Source organism: Solea senegalensis, linkage group LG2, assembly GCF_019176455.1.
Source record: "Solea senegalensis isolate Sse05_10M linkage group LG2, IFAPA_SoseM_1, whole genome shotgun sequence".
Lineage (NCBI taxonomy): Eukaryota > Metazoa > Chordata > Actinopteri > Pleuronectiformes > Soleidae > Solea > Solea senegalensis.
This window is the reverse complement of record NC_058022.1, coordinates 9314512-9338483: the sequence shown is the minus strand read 5'-3', so window position 1 is coordinate 9338483 and position 23972 is coordinate 9314512. Positions and strand designations below refer to the sequence as shown.

Here is a 23972-nt window from a genome sequence, read left to right as displayed (position 1 = left end):
CATCTTGATAGATTCATAGCAGCTAATATTCACGATTTTTGCCATTCACGCATTCACCCACACTTTCGGCACGTTGACTGGGAATCGAAAGGAGCAGAGTGTACAAAATTATAAAACCATTAGCTATATACCAGATAACAAGAAGACATTTTAGCTCGGCTAGCTCGGAACCTCGCAGGTACCAAAAATGCCTGACAGAGTGAAAAAGCAAAAAAATAAAAAAGAGTTGAGCTAAATACAGCTAGAACAGTGGGGTTTTCCATCAGGATCAGCACAGCTGTAATTACAACCACAGCCATATTCAAGCAGCAAATGGTGAGTGGTCTGCTCGGTTGCATGTCTGGCTCGTGCCTCTCTCGGTGGCCATTCTTTATTTGATTATACGTAATGGTTTGACTGGAGTTTACGAAATGAAAATGATTATCAGCGTTGTCTCTAATTAGTCCATGACCTGTGTGCCATAGTCTCAGTGTAGTTTGGTCGATTGAGTTTAAGTGTTGACTATGTGATGTCGATGAATAAAAAATAAACTTTTTATGTATTGTCTTTTCAGGTTTGTATCCATCTCTCGAGTTGGAAGAGTTAAAATATAAGCGCACATCCTCTGCTGATGTTAAAATGTAGCAGAAGTCAGAGAATGGACTCTTAATATTCTAGTGAGAAAAAAGCATGTTGGATAAAGACTGAAAATGTGACTGTTTTCAGTATTTGTACTTTGCTTGGGTGTGTGTGTGTGTGTGTGTGTGTGTGTGTGTAAGGGGATCTTTATCAACACCACATTTGCTTCTACTCTTTTCCAGCCAAATCAAACGGAGCCTATATGAGTTGGCTTGGACCAAGTCTGACTCCACATGGTTACGGAGTTGGCATGATGTTCTGCATACTACTCTGTCTTTACCTCCCTTCTCTCTCTCTCTCTCACACACACACACATTAACTGGTGTTCTCTCCAAGCTGTGAACACTTTCAAGGTTTCTTTCAATTGTCTGAGTGATGACACGTACCATTACACCACACCGGACACACATCGGTACACATGACCACTCCTCCTACACAGTATATATACACACACACGCACGTTCTTACTTGGTCAATTGGTGTGAATGATTTAACTGTTAATGGCTGCAAATATCTGACAATGAGTCAGTCGTTAAGTGCTCGAGTTATAACCACTGAACCTTGCTGGAGATTACCTCATGACTCGCTCTCTCTTCCTCTCCTTGTGTGTGTACGTGTCGAGTTTAGAGCGATGGCACAGTGGTGTGTAGGGACTTAAAAAAAGAGAAGTAGAAAGAGAAGACGGAGGCAACAATAAACGTCTGCGCGAGAGAACATCTGCATTATTGACCGAGACAGTGAGATGATGAATGTCGTATCCGTGTCTATGCTTGACGCAGCTACATGTCTGGGTCCACTGAGTCGGCACTGATCCCATCTTGTCTGACTTGGGGATTATAACCTCCTGACCCCACACACACTTATAGAGACTTCTTATAAAGGAATATACACTTCCCTGCCTTTACATTCTATACATACGTTTTACTATATGTATATTATATTGTTAAAATGAACTGCACAATAAAAAAAGGATATATTTTGCTCTTTGCAGTTGCCTTCTGACTGATTATTTTCTCCGTCTTGATCCCTCTCCTCGTCTCATAGTCGTTCGGGACCATCGGTGAGAGCTCAGTTTCCTTTCAGTTCCACTAGATTCAGCACATTTGAACCGTTCCAATGCTCCACTTGTCCATATAAGGCCAGAGTGAGTAAGAGCGCTGGGCTCGATCCCGTGTTCGTGCAGGAAACAGCCACCGTTTTGATGAAAACGTGTGCATGTGTGTGCTTGTGTTCACACAGAGAGCAAAAGTGATGGAATATGATCTGAGCGATTGGTTTTTAAGGAGAGAAGCTGTGGTTTAGTATTCACACTTGGTCTGTCTCTGTGTGTGTGTGTGTGTGTGTTCAGATGCCAGCAGTGCAGACTTCGGTGCTTGGGTGATGTGGTGCAGCATTTTCCCTTGGATTTATGGTCACCCGGCTGGCATTAATAACAGACACGGGAGAAATATAGTCCGTCTCGGTTCAGTCAGCATACTGAAGACAAGGGGGAAAACGCCAAACTTCTCTGCTCTTTTTTTCCTTGCAGTTCTGCTTTTCTCTGTGCACTTGTTCTGATAAGTACTGTATATACTGTGCTCACATGTTTCAACTTATTGTGTCCATCCTTAACCTCTCTCTCCAAAAGCTATAGGTGAAATCATCTCAAACCAACAAAAAAATAAAACACTTCATTCCCCCAATGTCGTATTTAATAGAGAAATAATAAGCATCTCTTATTGGGAGAAAGCTTGAAGTGGAATGAATGTGATGGGCAAATGCAGGGAAAATAGAGAGAGGGGGTTTGAAATTGTTTTTTTTATACAGAGTACACACAACTCTCTTAACCCTGCTGCTATAACAAAGAACCACAGTGGGCTACAAGGTCCCTCTCTTCTCCTAATAGAGGGTTGGGGTTCGATCCTGTGCCTCTCTACCTATAAAACATCCAAGGTAATGCACCCATTTCTCTATAATAATGGCTGAAATCACATGGACAGTTTTGAGGTCATTATGTGTGCGGTAAGAGGGAGGGCAAGGGGGTTTTGTCTTGCCCAGCATGGCTGCAAAATGGCAAAAGAAAAAAAAAAAAGGTCTTCCACTTACAAATGGACATGGACAATATACTATATAATATTTTAAAATGAATTAAAAGCTTTATTCTGACAGCACATTCATGCAAACTATATATATATATATAATATAATAGTGTAGTCACAGAGTGAAAGAATATACAATCAACTGAGTGTAAAGTGCTGCTGATCCTAGTCTGCCTAAAAATAGACGGGAACAAAATGTCTTTATCCTTATACTCGGTATCTCCAGCATCATATCACAAACAAATCTTGCTTGGACATCGAGCACAACAGTGCTTTAGTTCAAAAGCTGAGGTAAAACCTACAAACCTTAAAAGGCCAAAAACCAGAAGTGTGAGAAACATTCAGGGAAAAGCTCAACGACCTAACCTCACTTCACTTCTTATTCTGCTTTACACGAGGCGGAAAAACGGTTCATTCTTAGTCATGGGTCTCAGCGGGTGACACTCGTGACCAGTGCGCCCACATACATACAGACTGTGACGTTAAATTGTGCTATCATTGTGAAAAAATACTCCATGTCAGTTTCCCATTATTCCTGACCTATTTGAAGTAGCTCTATGGTAGTAGTTTTAGAATATGGTAAATTGTGGGGAAAATGTTATATTTCCTGTACGTGTGACCTCTAGAGAAATAGAAGGTGGTTCAAAACTAACAATTTCAGCCTTATTTTATCATAGGATATTAGGTTTTCTTTCACTGAGCTGACTAATGATATTCTTTATGTACTTCTACATTGTCTTCTACCTTATACTTGAAAGCGAGAACAGAAAAAGGCATTTTGCAGTAGTTTGTGTAAAATGGGAGGAAAAAAATGAAAAAGAAAAAAGAAAGAAAACAGAAACACGAGAGGTTGTGGGAATAAGGCACTAGGATTTTCCCCAAATTCTATTGTGACTCACACAATGGTGAGTCTGTCTCTGGATGGCAATGGTGACAAGGTTAGGGAGAATATTGGACGCAGTTCAGGGGAATGAGACCTTGAACCAAAGACAAAAAACGTTCCCGACACACACACACACACACACACACACAATCCGGACATAGTTCTGAACGCACAGGGAACTCAGTCTCGATCAACAGGATATGATACAAGTTCCTCTCATGACTGTGCGCGGGCGACATTTGAGTTCTGCCAGTGTTGCTGTATTTCCAGGGGCAATGAACCCTTTTTTTCATCTTCGGTGCCATTGTAAACCAAGCTGAATGTGTTCCTTATGTGTTTCTGTGGCGAGGACAATAGTGCCATCTGCTCTCAAATGTTACCTGTGCGTGATTAGAAATGCCACATTGACTGATTCCAATTCCAGGAAAACTACTTGAGCATGCTGCCACTGGAAACAGAACTGAAATGATATGCTACACGGTGCGCTTTGTCCAAGTTCATCTGATCCACACACAACAATTTGCGATGTTAAAAGCAAACTCGGTTTGCAGGATAAACATCCACGTAACCTGACTAACAGCATTTTAAGTGAGCCAAATGGAAGGGAGAGGGAATGTCAGATTATTAAAAAGGCATTAAATAAAAACCCTTTGACTGATACTCTAAATTCAAAGCCTCTTCATACAGATAGAACCGGGGCAAACAAATAAAGAAGTGCAGAGAGCAGCTGGGAGGACATACAGACACAGTATTATTTTTCCAAAACTACAAAAACAAATTCTGAGAATTTTAATCCACTGGCCCACGAGGACCTCTGGATGTGGGAGTTGCATGTTCTCTGTGATGTGGTGGGCGTGTATTTCAGTTTGGATCAAATTTGAAAATTCCCTGTAGGTAAGAATACGAGTATAAATGTATCCCATCTGTTTGTTTTAATGTTTGTTGTCCGCACTATAGGTCCAACGCCCCCATTCTCTGTTTTCGGTACTCGTCAGCACCCCGAGGCTGAACTGGAGCAGTGGATACCGAAAAATGTAATAACATTTTTGAATAATCAAACACGGTCAATAATGCATTAATGACTTAGTCAAGCTGTAACTTTGTAACTTTTGAATATAAACAAATATGTGTGACATTCAAACCGCTGCCAGATGAGTTCACACAATGCTAATCAAACCTGACGGCTCCACATTAATCTCTGTGCTGCTCCGTAAAGCAGTTTCTTGTGCAACTGCAAATACTGGCTGGCAGCAGTAAGGACAAAGTAATGCTACAGTAAAAGATAAAGATAAACAACACATATAGTAACTTATCAAAGTACTTTTAGTACGGTTTGTGTATCTGCAACTCTCTCTCTCTCTGTGTTGTGGTGCATGTGTGAGTGGGGAGGGGTGGTCGGAGAAAAGGTCAGACCAGAACTGCAGAGTTGTGGTAAATTCTCAGAGGTCCACAGGGGGCTATAAAGAATCCACCCTGGAACTTTAAGATGACATATTTGATATATGTCATAGGCATTTAGCTAATTATTTTAATTCTTGTTTATGATCATTTGCCCAAGTATATTTATCTTTTCCCCGCAATCTACGTGAACTGAGGAAACGCCTTTCTCAAGAACTAATTGAAAGAATGTATTTTGCTTAATAAAGTCGATGTTGACGCGTGAGGGGGGAAAATGATTCTCGGCGGCTCGATCACAACGCGGTCCTGATGCTGCTATGGGTCCTCATAGCCACAACAGCAACAATTAGCAAAGACTTTTTCTCCTTGATGATCAAAAACATACTAAAATACCTCATTTTGTCACCAAACTGTTGCTCTGGAACACCGTCCACACTACTTCATCTGTCTTCATCAAGAGTGCCAAAGTCGTAACCAGGAGTGAGGAGAATCGTAACTGTAAAATACCATATCGTAACACCACATTTGGACAGTCCGCATTCTCCATTGAGGGCTCTGGAACACATTGCCAACCAAAATCAAATAAATATCAACAATAAAACTGTTTAAAATGAAGGTTAAGTGCTGACTAAAAGAACAACAGAGCTAATTGTTTTCAGTATATAAGGTCTATTTGACTGGCAAGTTGTGTTTTAGTGTAGTCTTAGCAAGTCTCATCATATTTTATTGTACTGTCTTATATTCATCATTTGACAATTGTTAATATCTAGTAATCTAGTTTAGCTTGTAGTGATGGATATGCATTTACATTTCGATGTGTTATGTAATGCTCGCATATACAATAGTTCAGTGTTTTAGTGTAGTTTTAGCGTGTTTGTTCATGTACGTGTTATAGCTATAAACTGCGTACTACATACAGCACATTATTTGTATTATTTGTACATTATTACTTAAAATTCTAGTCTATTCTATTCCTACAGACAATAATAAAGGTAAAAAGCATGTACAGGTCTGCTATGACGGTAGCAGCAGGAAGGAAGGTGATGTCTTATAAAGCACAGTCTTTTATGACCAGATGGTTGGTTGACAAAACACAGGACTGTCAAACAGGAGAGTTCACTTCCTCTGTGAACATGTTCTCAGTCATCCAGGCCATTTTTGTGTGTGGATATGAGTAACTGGACTTGTCAATTTCCTGAGTGAAATCATTCGTTTCTTTTGTGTTATAATTGTAACTATGAAGATAGGAAGTGTATACGTTAAATCAAAACACGACCAAGTACTTTTTCTGGTTAACATGAACCAGATTGTGACCTAGATGTACGAGACCTTGACGAACCTAAAGGTTTTGCCTCTCAGCTCTACTTTGGGGTGTTTTAACTATGGAACAGGGATAAAAGTGTTATGTTTGTGACAAATTTAACACAGTAAGACATTACAACTGTCACAAAAAAGGTCATTACCATTGTCTATTTTGCTGAAAGCCAACCCTGTTTGAAGCTAGAACACAGTTACCAAGGACAAGGACCATTAAAGTGCACCTGAGAGGATTTAGCCCCCGACTGTTTCTGCTGCAGACTGTGAATCTACTGACACGTCGAAGGTAAGCACTTTTATTATAGAAAGAATAAGAAAGCAGGTGCAAAGATGTGTGTGGGTCCAGAAAACCTTTTTTATGGGATAAATATAAAATTTAAAAGGGCAACAGACAATTTTTGCACCTGGCAGTTCCTGTTCGGTCACTGCTGTGAGGACAGTGGCAAGGTAAGAACACCGGTACTTTTCCTCAGAGTTGGTGTTGTGCTGCGTCATAACAAACACCCATGTGTGTATATATGGTGAAGATTACTCTCTACAGTGATTTGTATACGGAATAACGTATTTCCTTTGTAAAGTAAAGCAGTGAAAGCAACGATTATAGGGGATATTTCAGCTTAGGAACGTGAAGAAGGAAGCAGTAATGCAGCACTGCAGGTGCTAACTGCTGTGAAATACTAAAGGGAATCAAATATAAACGTACATAGTGTTGTTTTTCTTTTGCTGTTACACTGTGCAATTAGTTTCAATATGATAGTGACAACTTTAGGCAACAAAAATGTTGTCTATGTCGCAGCTTTAGAGGCAAAATATAAGAAAACTATGAGTAGGCAGCAGCATTGCATAGTAGTATAATATAAATCTGAATAATGAAATGACAAACTGTAAATGAACACACATTTAAGCCACGAGTACAGGAAAAATACTAGATCAAAGCTTTTCATTATAATTAAATCTTAGAATAAAGTCTGTGTCACACCACCCACCATAACAATTGGCTTTCATACACCATATTGAGGGCGTGTGTGTGTGTGTGTGTGAGAGAGAGAGTGTGCACGTGGCACCCTGTTGATTTAGTGTCCCTGTCCTTCGGGAGAAAGTCTGTTGTTGTCTTCTCAAGTACACACACCCACCCGTAAGTACACAACACACCCACTTGGAAACAAACCTGAGGTGTAGGTTTTGATGCTTGATAATTGTTTCTAGGCAAATATAATTTTGCTCGTGGAGACAGCAAACCCATAACCATGAATCAATGAGATGGTAATGGAGCCGAAGGGGGGAAAAAATAAATACAGGCACACATACTCACTACACTGCGGCAACATTGCAACAATGGAGTCACTCTTTCTCTCTCTCTCTCCCTCTCTGCCTACCTTAACCTCCCAACACTAAAGTTGCCATGGCTTTCCCTTCTCACTGTTGTTCAGCAAAGCCTGCACAAAAATACAAATGGCTTCAGGAGGAAACAAACAAAACAATAAAAGTGAAGTTGAATTTGTTTGCTTTGGGTTCATCTCCATAACCATTAGTTCTCCCCCTTCCCCTTCCTACAGAAAATCAGTCAGGTAAATGATCACTTGTGCTTTAATTAATGCATCATCCATAATGAGAAAGGGTTATTAGGCACTGCAGCAACTGCTGGTGGTTTATCCATCCATCCATCAATCCATCCATTCCTCCTTCCTAAGTTGCAACTTTGAAAGTCATTCTGTGATGCATGTGAATTGCTCTCTGCCTTATTAAAAAAACTTTCCACATTTGGAGGCACAGATCATGTCATACAGAAAGCAAATGACTAAGACATGAGCTACAGTGTGTGGAAGTCTTTCTGGTTCTACACCGTAGAGCTCCGGACGTCACGTGACTCGGTCTCTATGGACCGCAAAAAAACCATCAAAAATGAAGTTCACCGCACACTTTAAATCCACGGAGTTCGACCGATCATATCGCAAAACTTGACCTGATCCTTCATAATGCACCGGCTTTTACGAGTTTGGAAACAGCCGGAAAGGACATTATTCCAGACGTGCACTATACTGACATCTTCAACTTCCTGATTAACTTCCCTTCATCTTACTCCAGAGAGTGACTGGAAGTTTACAAGAGCCTGGAGGGAAACAAATCTGGACGCAATCTGGCTTTGTGACAAACATTCAACTCTGGAGTTCACCGCCTAAAGACAGCGTTGTTGTCACTGGAAGGGGAAGTGCAACGGGAAATGTAATGTAAATAGAAGCTGTCCTTAGTACATTATTTACAGTCTTCTGCTCGTTGTGAGTGTGTTTCAAAGCAGTGATTGGCCTCTATTGGCTCATGTTAGACTGTCTGCAGTTGTTTTGGCATTCCGGGGGAACAATAGCTATCTACAATCTTCACTTTTATGATAAAAACAGCCGGCAAAGAGACGAGTTATGCGACATATTGCCTGATTTATGTGTATATAAGACTGTAGAGGTGAACAGCATAGTAGCCTGCCAGGGGGCGTTACCTTGGTTATGTGACGTCAGCTATCGGAGCTCTATAGTGTTAGCTTCATGATAGCTAACATGATACCATTGAAGGAATACTTCACCGATTTGCATTTAGCTTTGTATTATTAGAATAGAGGTAGTATTTGTGAAAAATTGTGCTTCCCAACCGCAGAGAAATAGCTTCATTCTTTTTTTTGTTACGTAAGTCCTGTTAGCGTAACTGTTAGCAAAGAGGGTGGACACTGTTTACATTCTGGCAATGAGGTCCCGCCCCCCTACGAGTGGGTCTAAAAAGTGCAGAATTAGCGTGTCAAGCCTTTCAAGGCTCGGACCAAATAAAAAAAAAAAGAATGACTCAGGAGAAACTGAGGTTGGGAAGCACAATTTTTCAAAAACACTACCCTATTCTATTAATACAAAACCAAATGCAAATTGGTTAAGTATTCCTTTAAAGATTTGTGCAGAGAATAGCATATAAAAGATCACTGAAATATATATTATATCTTTTGAACCCTATCAGCATTATGCAAGCACATGGAGGTAATGCTTTTGTCTCTTTCCAGTTGAGCTGAAATGAAGTGACGATCACGATGCACTGATTAAACTGTGACATGCAGCAATAAACCTGTCTATTTGTCACAGAAGTCTTATTCTAGCTCCATTGTGAAGAACTAATTCAGGATGAGGTCAAGATAATTTTCTCAAAAGGCCATAAAGACTTAAATAGCATTGAAGCAGGCAGGGTGATATTCAGTAGGGACCTGATTTTATAACAATGAAGGGAGTTTGGAAGAACGGAAGAAGACGAAAAGACATTGAATATACAAACTGTACTCCTGTATTGGTTAACAGGAAATGGAAAAACAATAAAAGCTGCTCTGCGCTCAAATAACCTTGACGTTCCCTTGCATTAACTACTAAATAATCACGATTTTCCATGACATCAGCTCTTTGTCCCAGACTGTTTTCTTATAAATATACTCAAGTTGAGTGACAAGTAAGTATTTTCTATGAAGAAACTGGCACCAACTCTGTGTAAACAATAAGAAGTGATCTAGTCAAATATGTACAAGTCTAGACTTTAGGCATTAAATAAAAATGCCATTATTATAACCACAGACAGAAATAACAGAAAAGGAGCAGCAGCATGGTCGTCACAAAGAAAGGCCGACCCAAGTCACAAGGGAGTTTTTCCAACAAATAGTTGAAGTTTCAAATCATAAAGTCAAAAACTAATGCTATCGTAATATTTGTGTTTTGTTTTAAAAGATGTTTCTGCATAACAAGACACCATGCAAGCAGGAGGAAATATGAAGAACTGTCAAGGTGTCCCTTTTTAATTGTGACAACAATTTTTCATTAATAAATAAGTTTCGGTTTTTGTTGCGGGAAAAATAATCCATCAAAAGCCGAGGAGTGCTACTCTGGTGTGGCAAACAATGTCCCTGTGGTGCTCTTCAGTGTGAGGATCCAGAAAATCAGAGACCAGTTGAAAACATCTGAGGCACTAGAGAGGGTGATGAGTTAAAAAGCATTTAATGTTTCAGGGCTATTGATATGGTTCAATAGCTGTGATTCATACCAACTGCTGAGGCACTCAGATGTTTTCAATTTGGAGGTAAAATAATGTTTGATATCATTTTTTTTCCCCATGTAATGTTAGTCCTAAACGGTTCCCTGCTGCACGCCTGGATGCTGTGTCACCGCTCTGCTGTCTTTGATGACTCAGGAAATCATTTATTGATGGGAAAAGTTTGTTTTGTTTGTTGTTTTCCATAATGAATCTTTGTCGTGTTACAAGCAATCAAGTTTGCAAATCCAGTCTCCATCTATTCCACATCTCTAGCGTCAGAGAAAAAACAACTATGAATTAATAAAAATCTGATACCTAACCGCATGTTTATGATAGGAGCGCTTACACTTGGTTAACAAGAGCTGCAGAGAAAAATAAAGGCATGACACCTGGTCCCAGTGTGGGAGGTGATTTCTCATTAGCACAATGAATATTTACTGATATAACTTCTCTGCTTCTCTGCAGCATGACTCAGACGAGAATCTGTGAGGCTGTGAATAAGAATATGATGAGCAGAATCTGTAGGATGCAAAATCCTCTGTTCACCTCCATCCTCAATGTAAAGCGGATCACACCAGTCCCATCAGTTGAATGCAACTAGCAACGGATCTCTCGACAGATGCAGTAAAAGCAGCGATCACTCATATTCTGTTCATACACACTAGTATTGAAAATGGCACACATCCACACATTATTATACAGGTGTGTGTTTATAGGTCTCATATTTAGGCTTTAAAAAAATGTGTTTTTTTGGTCGTGTGTTATTGAGTCAAAGTTCTGATTCATTTTATATCGCATTTTTAATAGTGACATAAAGTAGCGATAATTGTGCAGAAGTCACAAAACAAATGTGTTATTCTTTTCTTTTTGTTCACAGAAAACGAGTCAAATGAACTTTGCACTGTGACGTATTTCCAAATTTCACAAATTCAATCCGATTTTAAACATTTTGAGTACCTTTTTTCTCAGGTGTGTTAATGTAGTTGGCGAAAATGAAAAACGTTTTAACATAGTGACGGAGAAAAGCAGCCTAAATGCTCTGTGGGTTAAGACAATCAAATGCCGTTCGCCTTTTTTAAATGTACAGTTATGCTGGCGTGTGTTTGAGCTGCTTACTCTGTGCGGGTCGGGTTCGTGCCCTCGGCGTCGTGGGTCCAGCTCTTCGTAGGGCGGAACGATTCCTTCTCTCCTTGCCTGCTGGTACTCTCGTCTTAGCTGCTGGATCCTGTCTACACTGCTGCTGCACACACACGGACAGAAAAACAAAAGCTCTTCAGAAACAAAATATGTGGCTGTGTTAATTGACAGCAGAAAAAAAAAAAACGATGCGACTGATTTTAACATAAGACATCAAACACACATAACTTAATCTCTTCAGCCTACACACACACATACATATGTGTTTTAACATATTGTTCTTTTTTTTACTCTTGCAAAAAAGCAAGAAAACAAAAACATCAATCATTCTGTGAATATTCTCTCTCTCCGTCAACCGAGGAAACGTGGCACATCAACAATGCTGAACCCTGGGCACCCTTGTGAGTCATGCACATACACTGTACACACACACACACACACACACACACACATCCACTCACCCACACATAATGGAAATATGGGAAGCCATATCACACACATATGCTCCCTTATGCACCATTAGAACTGCGGTGTGATATTTCATGGACCAAGTTGGTGGAAGGAGGAAAAACACATCAACGTAGTATCAGGATTTATGAAAAGTCTTAAAAATCGGCAGCCCACTCTGCCTTCTCTCCGCGGCTTTCTGTACTCTGTGCCTACTGAGAGGTCACTCGACAGTGTTGCATTACCAATACTAAGCATGTCGCACCATTATGTGACATGAATATACTTCAGCTTTAGGCTGGTGGGGATAAATGTTCCTGTAAAAGTACAAATCCAAGCGAAAATCTAACTCATGACTCCACAGTAACTCTAGTGTAATTGCATTTCACGCTGTGGGAGAAAATAAACTGTGTAAAAATCATCGATAGTTACACTCTAGAGTGGGTCTCTGGTAACCCACAGGCTACAGTGTGGGATATTGCATCATCAACAAGGATTTTGGGTGGGAATGGGTGAAGACTGCTTGGTCGGCAGAAATAAATTAAAGGGAATTTAGCCACTTGACAGAAGGTTCACCTAATTTATCTCACAGTTATACGCCTTTTTTGGGGGGGCTGGTAACTTAATTTTGCAAACCAATCACTTAACTGCACTAAAGTCCGTAGAGAAAAATCTGTGTTTTCATAGTTTGAGGTGACACAGGAGCTGCTGGCCTGCTGCTGCTGCCTTGCTCAGTACGTTTGTGTCACTTACAGATGGTGGCAGCACAGGATTTACAACTACTGTGAGTTGTGATGTATAAATGCTCATTTTCTCTATGGACTTTGGTGCAGGGAGGGAGAGAGGCTGGTAAAACTTCAGTTTCCTGCCACAAAGTGATCATATTCTTACAATATTGTAGATTTGAGCAGGTGTAGATAGGCAGTCTGATGTACCAATGATAGTGTTTGGGACACTCATGTCTTTGTTTCAAAAATACTACTGCTATTCTAGTAATACAAAGCTAAATGCAAATTGGTGAGGTATTACTTTAAGTGTTAAATAGACGACACAGACTGATGTAGTATTATAAGTGTTTGGGACACTCATGTCCAGCCATCCAGAAGCAGAGACATTCCACAGCGATGATGGTGGTGGGTAAAAACCTGAATTCCATCACATTACATACCAGTAACCATGTAACCAAAGGATTAGCAACATGATAGACCATGACGTGGCGCGTTCCCGGAGACTAGCTGGTTTGCGAGGAGACGCGGTAGGGTGCAAATCCGTGGTAAGTTCTATAATACATCATTTACACTCTACGAAGCTTTGTATAAGCTAAATGATACACACGGGAAAGCACTTAAGGAGTGCAAACCTCCACCAAGGCTGCGTCGTTTCCCACAGTATCAATACACTCCCCCAATCTCACAAGGTTAAACACTGACTGTGTATCCTGATCACATCCAAAAAAAAATCATCATTTCCTCCCTGACCTACATCCCCATCCAAAAACAAGTTTTTGAATGACCCTGCTGACAGACAAAGACTAAAAGGTGGTCAAACTCCAAATTTCAAGTTTCCCAAACATAAACTCAACTTCTTTTTCCTCTTCACCCCCTTTTTTCCATCTGTGCTCTGGTTAGTTTTCGTCATTCACGCCACCTCCTCTCGCTGAAGCCTTATACCCAGAAGGCTGGCGGGTGAGTGTGTAACATCCACACCTCTAAAAATACATTATGAGCTCCCACATCACCAATCACACTGATCTACCTCATCTGCTCCTTCCTTCATGTTTCAGAAAACAAACATTTTTCTAAAAGCTGAATACAAACACAATTCTACGGCATGCTTTACCATCCGCTCTCTCCTTCCCGTTTAAAATCCACCTGAGGTACAAGAGTCACATGGTAGATGGAGAGAAGCTGCATTTATTTACAGTCCATGCGATATGGAGGACTGCACTGAGGTGAAACACAATCTAGTGTGTGTGTGTGTGTGTGTGTTTCTGCTCTATAGAGAGATAGAGAGCTGTGTCAGCAGCAGCAACACACGCCGTCTACTCAGTAAAGATTTGCAGCACAGTGAACTGTAACTCGAGATGATGAAAGACACATTTTTTGTGCTGATTGGTTTGTCACTCGCTCGGCTTCGAAGAGCAGGATTTTGTGGCATGTCGCGGGAAAGTTTCACATCACAACCATTAGAGCATTCAAGCGACTGCCCGTGACTGTAGTTCTGGAAGTAAATTTTCTCCCATTGATGTTACAGAAAATTCTTCAGTGATACAAGTTATCCGTCGGGAACCAGGACAACCAGCTACTGATTTGGAGCAAAAGAAAAATGTCTTGTATGTAAGCATATAACATTTACAGCATGTTGGAAAGGGGGAATTGTGGTTGTTCGGTGATGAATATGCAGCTGGAGACTGTAACGTGAAGCAATGTGATTTTGGCTGACGTGATTGTCGTGTCTCTTGACTAATACTTTCCATTTCTCGTGGCGGAAATTTGATACGCTGGACATTTTATCTCAGCATTTCCTTTTCAATTAAAAGAGTAATGCATCACTATTAGATATGAACAAATGTGCGTTAGATTCAAACCATTGCCTTTCAGCTCTGTATAACTCTCTGTGTTTCTCAGTATGGCACTGTTTAAACATCATGTCACCCAGCAGTATACTGTGCTGCACACAGGAACTGATTTGTTTTGCATCATTGCAAATGGAACAGTTTAATGGAGGTGAAGAAGAGGCAGAACCTCTGCACAAGAACCTGCATTTCACTGATGGGGAAGTGCATCTCTGCGTTTGTAACAAGCTGAGTGTCTGTGGTTTGTGAACTTGCTTATGCAGGCACATCTTAAGTTATGGTACGGTATGATTTTTTTTGTTGCATTCCATTAGGAATAGCATCAAAATAGCTGGTCCTAACCATTCCATCCTCTCGGGGTACCAGAGTAAAATGATACGGTATGGTCTGGATAGCGCTAGACCAGAGCTTTTCATTTCCAAACCGCACAGTACCGTACCAAACTAAACCCGACCATGATGGAAACGCGGCACAATGAGCCATTTAATTAGGCATGAAAATACCGTGCCATTGACTTCAGACCAGGATTTTGTTGGTCAATGGCGCAGTGGCGCAATGGCTTGTGCCAACAAGGTTGACCACACTTCATTTAAAGACCAACACAGCCATGGATGCACGGAAGGGAGCGTTTGTGACCTGCACAACATGGACACTGGGCATGAAAATGACAACGACGTCCGTTGCAAACTAGCAGTGACGTTTGCGACTGTTTGACAGGATAAATACTCCTTGGCCCTGCCCATCCCTGTGCTGCAGCTGTATACACACAGATGCTCCCTCTGTCAGGTCTGACTGTTTTGTTTGACCGAGCCCAACAGCAAAAATCCCAGAAAGTGATGCATTATGTCAAACATATAATACAGAAACACATAATACAGCTCAGAACTGTTTTATTGTCCCCAGGTAACATTTGTGGGATTTCTTTACTCTAATCTATGATGTTTTTACTCCGCTGTATCCTAGCTTAGCTGTTATTCTTTGCAGTTGCATGCCTCACTATAAAAGTGATTTGTGTCACAGGGAGGCCTGGGTGATACACAACTCATGTAAGTATGCTTCCTCTCATACACACATACACACACACACACACGCACAAAAAAGCAACGCCCTTACCCTCTGCTTTGTTTTAATGACAGAGGGCCTGGGAGAATAGGGCAGTAAAATATACACACTATTCATTTTAAGCACACGGACACATGCACAATTAAAATCCACTCCCAAGTATACACACACACACAGACACACACACACAGGTTACTTTATGCAATTTATGACCCCCATAAAAGCTAGAGGGTGGCCAAAAAAAGAAATAAATATGATGAAACACACACACAGACACACAAATAGTTTGTATGCAAACATTTCCATTATCACATATCAGGAAAATAGAGAAAGTTATTGATGTTTTTGGAAAAATAAGGCATAGAAATTCAGACTTCACCTTTAATCTACCACTGTAGTAACAAAAGAAGACTGTGACTAGTTCATATGGTAACAAGCCAAATAGTATAGTGTTGCCGTGTGGTTGTGTGTGTGTGTGTGATACTTTAAATATTACATTTTGATTGTGAAACCTAAAATAATAAGTCATATTTTACAACTCATATTCTCCTCTTTCTCTATTTCTTAGGGCCTGTAAGTGAAGTGCATGCACACACACACACACACACGCTCCCACGCAGGCACACACACACTGAGGGAGATCAATCTCGTGCTTTTGCTCTGTCACACCAATAATAATCCCATAAATGTTTAAAATCAGACCCAGAAACTTGACATAGCTGTTAATAACGCCGCCATTAATAATAAAGACGCTCTGTTCCATTTTTAACACGGGCAAAATACACCCTTAAATATATCAATGTCCGCGGTAAAAGAAATACCATCTCGTCATTAAACCCAATAAATATTTACACAGGAGCTGCGGCGTTCCACCTGTTTTCCGCGCTCGTTTCAGATCTGCGTGTCGATTCTGTAATCTGAAAAGCAGAAACCTGAGGGCAGGGTGAAAGCGTGACATGTGTTCATAGGTCACGCATATTTAACATTAATCTTTAATGACATAATGTGTGATATGTCAAATTCCTCTAATAACATTATCAATTCCCGGGTAAGATTAACTATGTACAGCTACGACACGGTGAGGAATATGTTTCATTTCAAATGCTTGTGTTAAATGTAAACACCTTGCAATGGTTTCATCAGCCTATAGTGGACTTTAGGGCGATCATTAATAATTAAAACCCATGCAGCGATGTGACAAATCCATTACCAACGACAGTGTCCGTATCTACAGTGCAACCTAATTATTTGTCACATGCACCTGAAGATCTATTGGCATTTTCCCTCCATCAGAAAAAAAATCAATTAGGGTTATAGACAAAAAAAAAAAGACAGTGACAGATGAAAAGATAAATCTAATAAAAGACAGACGGAGGAAAGGTCACGCAAATGTTTTTAATGTTCCCTGACAGACGACTTTGAACTAAAAGGTTCCATAAATCTGGAATGAAATGACCAATAATGCACACACAGCAGCACACGCGTGTTCACACACACACACACACACATTTATACTACGCCTTTGAAAGGATATATATAAAAAAATAATCTGACATAGCTGTTGACCTTCTGAAAAAATAAAAGTTAAGTGGTAAAGTCAGATTCCCTTTCATTAGCACAAACACAAAGTCACGATAGCCATTTGGGAGAAATCAATAACGCATGGAAACATTAACTGCAATTGATTTGAGAAGCTCGAGAGATGAATGATATACGCCGTATACACAAATGGCTCCTTCGCCCTTTTTTTCCCCCCCAAGAAAGTAGGGGGACGTGTGTGACTTTGCGTCCCGCTGACGTCGATCAATGCGGCGAACAATAACTGCTCTTTGAAGCCTCACAAATGTCAGCGCTGCGGCGGAGTGTCTCACCCTTTTCAGCGTGACAGTGAATGGACGTGGACTTCCTATTCAAATGAGACGCACTATAACTCTTTCAGTCAGGGATACATGATCGCTGAACTCTTATTTTTAGACCAGTGTCATCTCTCGGCACTGACGGGCCTCAGAACCCTGATTCGATAACAGTCGGGGAGAACAATGTCGGAAACGAAGCTTAATATTGACAGATGATGATGAAAAAAGGAGTTGTCGTTGTCTTTTTTCTTTCCACACGTCCACAAATGCCTACTGGACTCTGTGTGTGTGTGTGTGTGTGTGTGTTCTCCCTGGTGTCCAGTTGTAGAGTGGAGGATCGTTAGCAGACCACAGCAAAGGACGCTGGTCGATACATTATCTCGGTGTCTTGTATCTCTGTTTTACTTGGCTGCTCGCTCGCGCACGCACACACACACGCGCAAGAAACAAAAACAATTTCCTCAGGATGAGTCATTTTTCCATCACAGGGTGACACGGATAGAAGCTCTATTTACATTAATGTATCGAGTAAATTGGACAATTTTATAATGTCCTCACTTTCCCCTTCTCTCCTTCCCTTTCACTGCGAATCATTTAAAGCAGTACAATTTCACATCACCGTTACTTTCCCTCTTTGCTCACTAACCTCGTCCCACCCTCCGTACTCTGCGGTCATCTCAGCTGTCATCTCCATCCCGTACTGTGACACCCATCATCTCTCCTTTACTCCCACTCCGTCTTAATCTCTTCTTCATCTGATCATCTCCTCCATACTCCCCTCATCTCTCCCTTCATCATCGTCCTCCTGCTAATCTCCCCCCCCCGCTTCTGCTATTTGCTCTAATAAGCTGACGTCTCCACTAACAAAGTTTGACAACAAAAGATCTCTGGTTATGGTAGGTGTACCTGGGGGGGGTGAAAGAGGAGGGAGAGCCTGGCAATGCGACGCTGCTGTGTACGTGGCGTGGACACATGTACGCGCTTGCTCTGCTGCACTCTTCTCCTCCACGGGCTAACAGGAAGTGACACGTGTTTTCAAAGAGCGGCTGACAGGATATGACACTGCTCTTTCAGCAGCGCCGTCCAAGCACGGGGAGTAATTAGCGCTCCAATCGACTGCCATGACATTAATCAGACTAGCTGTCTAAATGCCTGCGTGTGCAAAGATACACTCACAGTGGCAAAGGCGCCTGGCATCGCGGCGGCGGCGTCGTCCCGACAGTCACAATCTCCCTCTCTGTGTTCATAGTGTTAACTGGAATATGTTTAGCATAACCTTTTGTAGACAGGCTGCTGTGTGTGTTAGTGACAGGCAGATAAAAAGGCAGCACTACAGGTGGTCAACTGGCTGGCACAGACTCATGGACGCAGACTGTCAGGCTCAACGTTCCCCCTTTGACTTGAACAGCCTTGTGTGTGGCAGGAGGCCCATTTGTAAAACTGTCTGTCAACGACACGAGCTATAGACGGCATCAGAAAAACATTTACACGATACAGTGAAGGAGAAAGAGAAGACAAGAGGTGAAGTGAATAAACAATAAGTCTGATACGACAAGAAAGTATGATGCCTATCTGCTGATACTTTTGTCAACGCATGAAAATGATCACATCAGACTCATGTCTTTGAGAGGCTGGTCCTACCTTAATGTCAGCACCAAAGAGGAGGAGGACACGCGAGGAAAGCAGCAGAAATCACAAGACTAGGAAGAAAGGGAAGAGATACACAACTAACCTGATCCACAAGCGCACACACAAAACGCTATTTTATCAGCTTACAATGTAGTTCAAACTGAAATAAAACCACCAACGCTTGCTAATTTAAAAATAAAAATACCAGTCGAAATGCAAGAAGATAAGTCCAAATGTAATGTCTCATATCAAAACTGTTTGTGTTGTAAACTCAAACCTTAATAGATGGGACGACAGAGAAACATTTAAATAATACAAACGAATACATGATTCAACTAAAACTTAGACTAAAACATCTAAAATAAATATAATCCCTGCTGTGCTACAGGTGCACGCCTAGAAAATTGCTGTGGGAATAATACACAACTGCTTATATGGACATCCTGGTGGCTCCAGGCTTTACAGGCTTACAGTACGTGTTGTTAAGTCAAAGTTATGATTAATTCTATATTGCATACTTAAAAAAACAAAAAAAGAGTAGTAGAGGAGTAGTGATACTGCAGCAGAGGTCACAAAACAGACCGCATTTCTTCTATTTTCGTTTATTAAAGACGAGCCAAGCCAACTTTGAAATGTTAATTCAATTTGATTTAAAAGTAAATTTGTATTCTTTTTTACTCAGGTGTGTTTATATAGTTGCTGAAAATGGGGAAATAAAATAATTTCATCAGATCACCTATAGGTTGTGCTGCAAAAAAGGATATAAGTTACATATATATCAATTTTAACATAGTAATGGACAAAAGCAGCTTAAATGCTCTGTGTTCTAAGGGTTGCTACAGGTATAGATGGAAAAATAAAAGAAGTAAGAGTGAGCTTAGCAAACATCCTTTGTCCTAGAACCTCCAGTGTGGTCGTGTGTGTGTGTGTGTGTCCTTTTAAGAGACTGAGTATGTATATACTGTATGTGTGTGCCCATGTGTCCTTTAACCATGGACGTGCTCCATCACAGCCGGATGTCCTTTACATGGAATCTATTTTTCATTGAGAACTACTTGTGCAAATACAAGAGGCGGAAATCGTAAACAAGAGGTAGAGAATGCAACACGGGCAGAGAGAGAGACCTACAAAGAGTCTATGGGCGGAAGGAGAGCAAGGGGGAGGAAGGGATGGAACAGACAAGTGCCTCTTGAGAGCTTTTCTTTATTAGCCAGGCTGAATCGTGTGTTTTGAGTCCGGAAAAACACACACTCTGCTCCCCCCTCTCCACCTCTTCTCATTCCTATTTTTCAGTCCACTTCACGTGTTTTACTCTCAGTATCGAAGTTCATTTTTTTTTTTTTCTCTCTGTTCCCATCTGCTGTTCTGTGGCCTTTCAGCTCCAGACACTCACTGACCCCTCCCTCCCTCCGTGTTGTCCCACCATGTCCCCATTCCACATTTTGTCTACTGAATTATCCCAAAAACACCCACTTAGCCTCTCTTCACCTCTAAATCCCTTGCTAACCGTTCTTTACGCATTCCTGCAACTATGTGGCTTCATTCACGTGTCTTTTCTTTGCTCACAAAATATTAGATCTCCAAATAATCCTGTTCACTTAATTGTTTTAGCTCAAAAAAAAAAAACACGGTCATTCCTCGCTTCTTTTTCCTCACCTTTGTCATTTCATTTGGTCTGAATGCTTTTTCTCCTGCTCAAACAATTAAATCTCCTCTTTTCTTTAGCACTTCCTCCCACTACTGTCTCCTTTTACCATCCAACCATGGCTTTTCCATTTCAGTTTCTCTATCATCACTTCCCCTCTATACTAATCCTCCTACTAAGACTTAATAAAATCCTGAAAACATGCGTTCATTTCCAACATTTAGCAAGGGAATGTCTAAAATCTCAATATTTAACAGAGGAGTCTGGTGTATTTAGCGACAGAACTGAAGAACTCCGTCCACCGTATTCCCAATCTGTGCTCAGTTCATGCAGGAAGTACTCAACTCATCTTTTTAATTAACTGATCACAATGCACAGGGATGAGGCAGAAACTAAATGTTTCAATTAAGGTTAACATTGAAATATAAGCTTGTGTTTTTGGGTTGATATATTTGTACATCCGACTCCAGAGCAGTCATGAACTTCACCGCATGTCACTGCCTTTCACGTGAGTATCTATAACGTGGTTACGTTGCTGATGCATATTAGAAAAGAGCTGTAAATCGGCCAAATCTGTCTGTGGACTAGATACAAAGCTACATTGCTGTCAATTAACCATGCAAGTCTCATATGGACACTCCACTGTATGAACCACCACCACTACGACTACACAGTGTGCCACTGCATTGTTTTCCTCTTATTAGAGGTTGACTTGTTTCATGACCCGCGCTTTGTGCTCGCAGCTGTGTCTGCAAACATTTCTCAGTTATGAAGACACATTCTGCACACACACACAAATGTGAGACGCGGGAAGAAAATGAGTCGGCGCTCTCTCAACACGACGGACATAACGGGAATGCATTTGCTATAGAGTAAACAAACGCGCGAGTTGACCCCTTCTTCCATGCGGGGTTAGTGTAACCAGATACAGCCCGAAGCACTTAAAACATCTTTTGACTGAATTCAAAGAGAAAGCCTTTATGTTACTTTACATACAAAAAAGACTAAAGACATTCTGTGTAGTGTCAGTGACCAAAAGGCTAATTAAAATCCTGCACACAGCTTGTCCTATTGAACACGCATTTTACCGTAACCTCACCTTTTGACACTTTTCCAAATTGCATACATTAAAGTGCACAATAGTGCAGTGTGCAAACGTTATTGGTAATGTGGAAAAGTTGTAAAGAACCTGAAGTGAATATCAGTTTTTTCCTTTTAACACTCAACTACCGGAAATGATGTACCTATTATATATGTTATATCTAATGTGAATAAAGAATATATAAACTGTGAATTCTAACACATGACAACCACACGACATTAACCAACAAACAATGTGAGCTGCTTTTGAAATTGCTCACACAACTCTGAAATACTTTCATTTAGGGGGTTTATTTATCATTTGTAAACCTTAAGCAGTTGTTTTATGAGTTTTGTTGTCATTTCTTCTAAAATCATGCAATCGCGATGATGTGAGAACATTCCAGGAAGATGATAATGGTGGGTTTCACCCATTTTTTTCCCCCACTTGGTCTAGTGAAGAATGAATTATGATGCTGCTATGTTTGTTTAATTTACATTCTTTTACAGAGCTGGATTAAATTTGACCTGTTGAGGCACAGTGAAGAGAAGTGTAAGGCTTGTATTTCCTTTGAAAGAAGTGACTTTGACTTATTTTTTTTAATCCCATTTTTAAAAAATAAAACAACCCTAACCCTACTAACCTAAGACTAAATCAGTAAAACAAACAAACAGTATATTCTATTAAGGGTGAAGTGGCCCTTTAAGATCATCCTTTGTATCCACACTGACTTCATATTAACGGCCTAATTGACACCAAGCTGAATGAATTTAATCACCGTGAACCCACGCAGAGTTCACTTTAATCTTCCGCGAGCAAATAAACAACTCTGTTATTTTTTTGGTAATTTCTAGGTCAAAAAAACACATTAGCATGCATGTGGAAACTTGTTTTGCGGCGGAACTGTTAAGAAATGTAACCGCATAACAGAACTTTATTTGACGTGCGCATAACAGATTAGAGGAGAAAATTGCTGCTCCCGCAGTACCGTGTTTTTAAAGCATTATAGGTTTATGTAACCTTAATTGTTCATGCACTAACGACCTTTCTTCATTACTTATATCATTAGCTTTAATGGTTATTAGTGCCAAAATCATGTACCTACACCATGCGAGCAAAGATACAGACCATAATGTGCACACACACAAAGGCCCCACCCAGTCTAGACTAATTACCTGCAAAAAGAAAGTGAAGTGGAAAACAACTCCTGCACAGAACAGCCGAGCATGAGTCTGGGCGTGTGTGTGTGTTTAACAGAGAAAGAAAGAAAGCCTGAATGTGTGTGTGTGTGTGTGTGTGACACTCAATAAGCTGAAACACTGTCTGATTAATTAACATAGAGAGATGTAAGCCTCTCCAGTGACTGGCCAAGCAAAGCTAAATGCTCATCTCTCTTCCCCGTACGAACTCCCTCGATGTCTCTCTCTTTGTCTCCGTTTTACCAGTCCATTTTACTCTTAACACACACATGCTGGAAGCGTGTGATGTTCCCGCCCGTGTACTTAAACGGTACAATAACAGATCAACGTTACCGCTGTGCCGATTCGACAGCTTTTTACGTGACATTTAAGCAGCCCAACGCCGGGAGACGCGGCATAAATGGCACGATAAAGCCGCACCAGCTAAAATTGGTGAACGCGTACGAGTAACTCGCAGAGGAATGTGCAAAGATTGCTCAACAGACGGAAAGGGTATTACTGCATGATATAAAGCAGGAAGAGGCACAAACGGCACAAAAGTTTTTCAGGGATCTTTCGCAGCGGCAGATGGCGGGATGAATAAAAGCCAATGGCAAAATCACTTCCAACATGTTTATCCTCTTTAGTTGAGCGAACCCAAAACAAACACAACTAGAGCGACAATGTGTGTGTGTGTATACGGGGGCAGATTAGGGAAAAATTGTCTTTTCAATAAATGGCAACACAAACCGTGGCATTGTTGACTCGGCAGAGGTTTATTTAGCTTAATACGACAACTGAACTTACCACGGATCACAGCAACTGATGGTCTGCCATTTTTTTTTAATCCAAAAACATCTCAGTAGAGTACGGCATGTAATACCAGCACACTATTAGTTCCAAAGTGACCACAGGTGTGAATCAAACACGGCACGTATATAATACACGTATTGTTAGCCGTCTGAGGTAACGAGGAGCTGTGCGCTCTCCCTGATGTTAACCAACTGCACCCTATACCTTC

At 40.8% G+C, this 23972-nt stretch overlaps 1 protein-coding gene across 7 annotated transcripts in view; it reads right to left on the bottom strand.

Moving 5' to 3' along the window:
- pard3bb (par-3 family cell polarity regulator beta b) overlaps nucleotides 1-23972 on the bottom strand; it is a 181684-nt gene that overhangs the window by 35094 nt on the left and 122618 nt on the right. For 4 of the 7 annotated variants that reach the window (XM_044013098.1, XM_044013123.1, XM_044013115.1 and 1 more), the window contains exon 23: nucleotides 11458-11581. In XM_044013098.1, coding sequence (XP_043869033.1) covers nucleotides 11458-11581 — 124 coding nt within the window. The remainder of the gene's footprint in view (nucleotides 1-11457; nucleotides 11582-23972) is intronic. The other 3 variants (XM_044013106.1, XM_044013132.1, XM_044013146.1) reach the window with 1 other exon arrangement.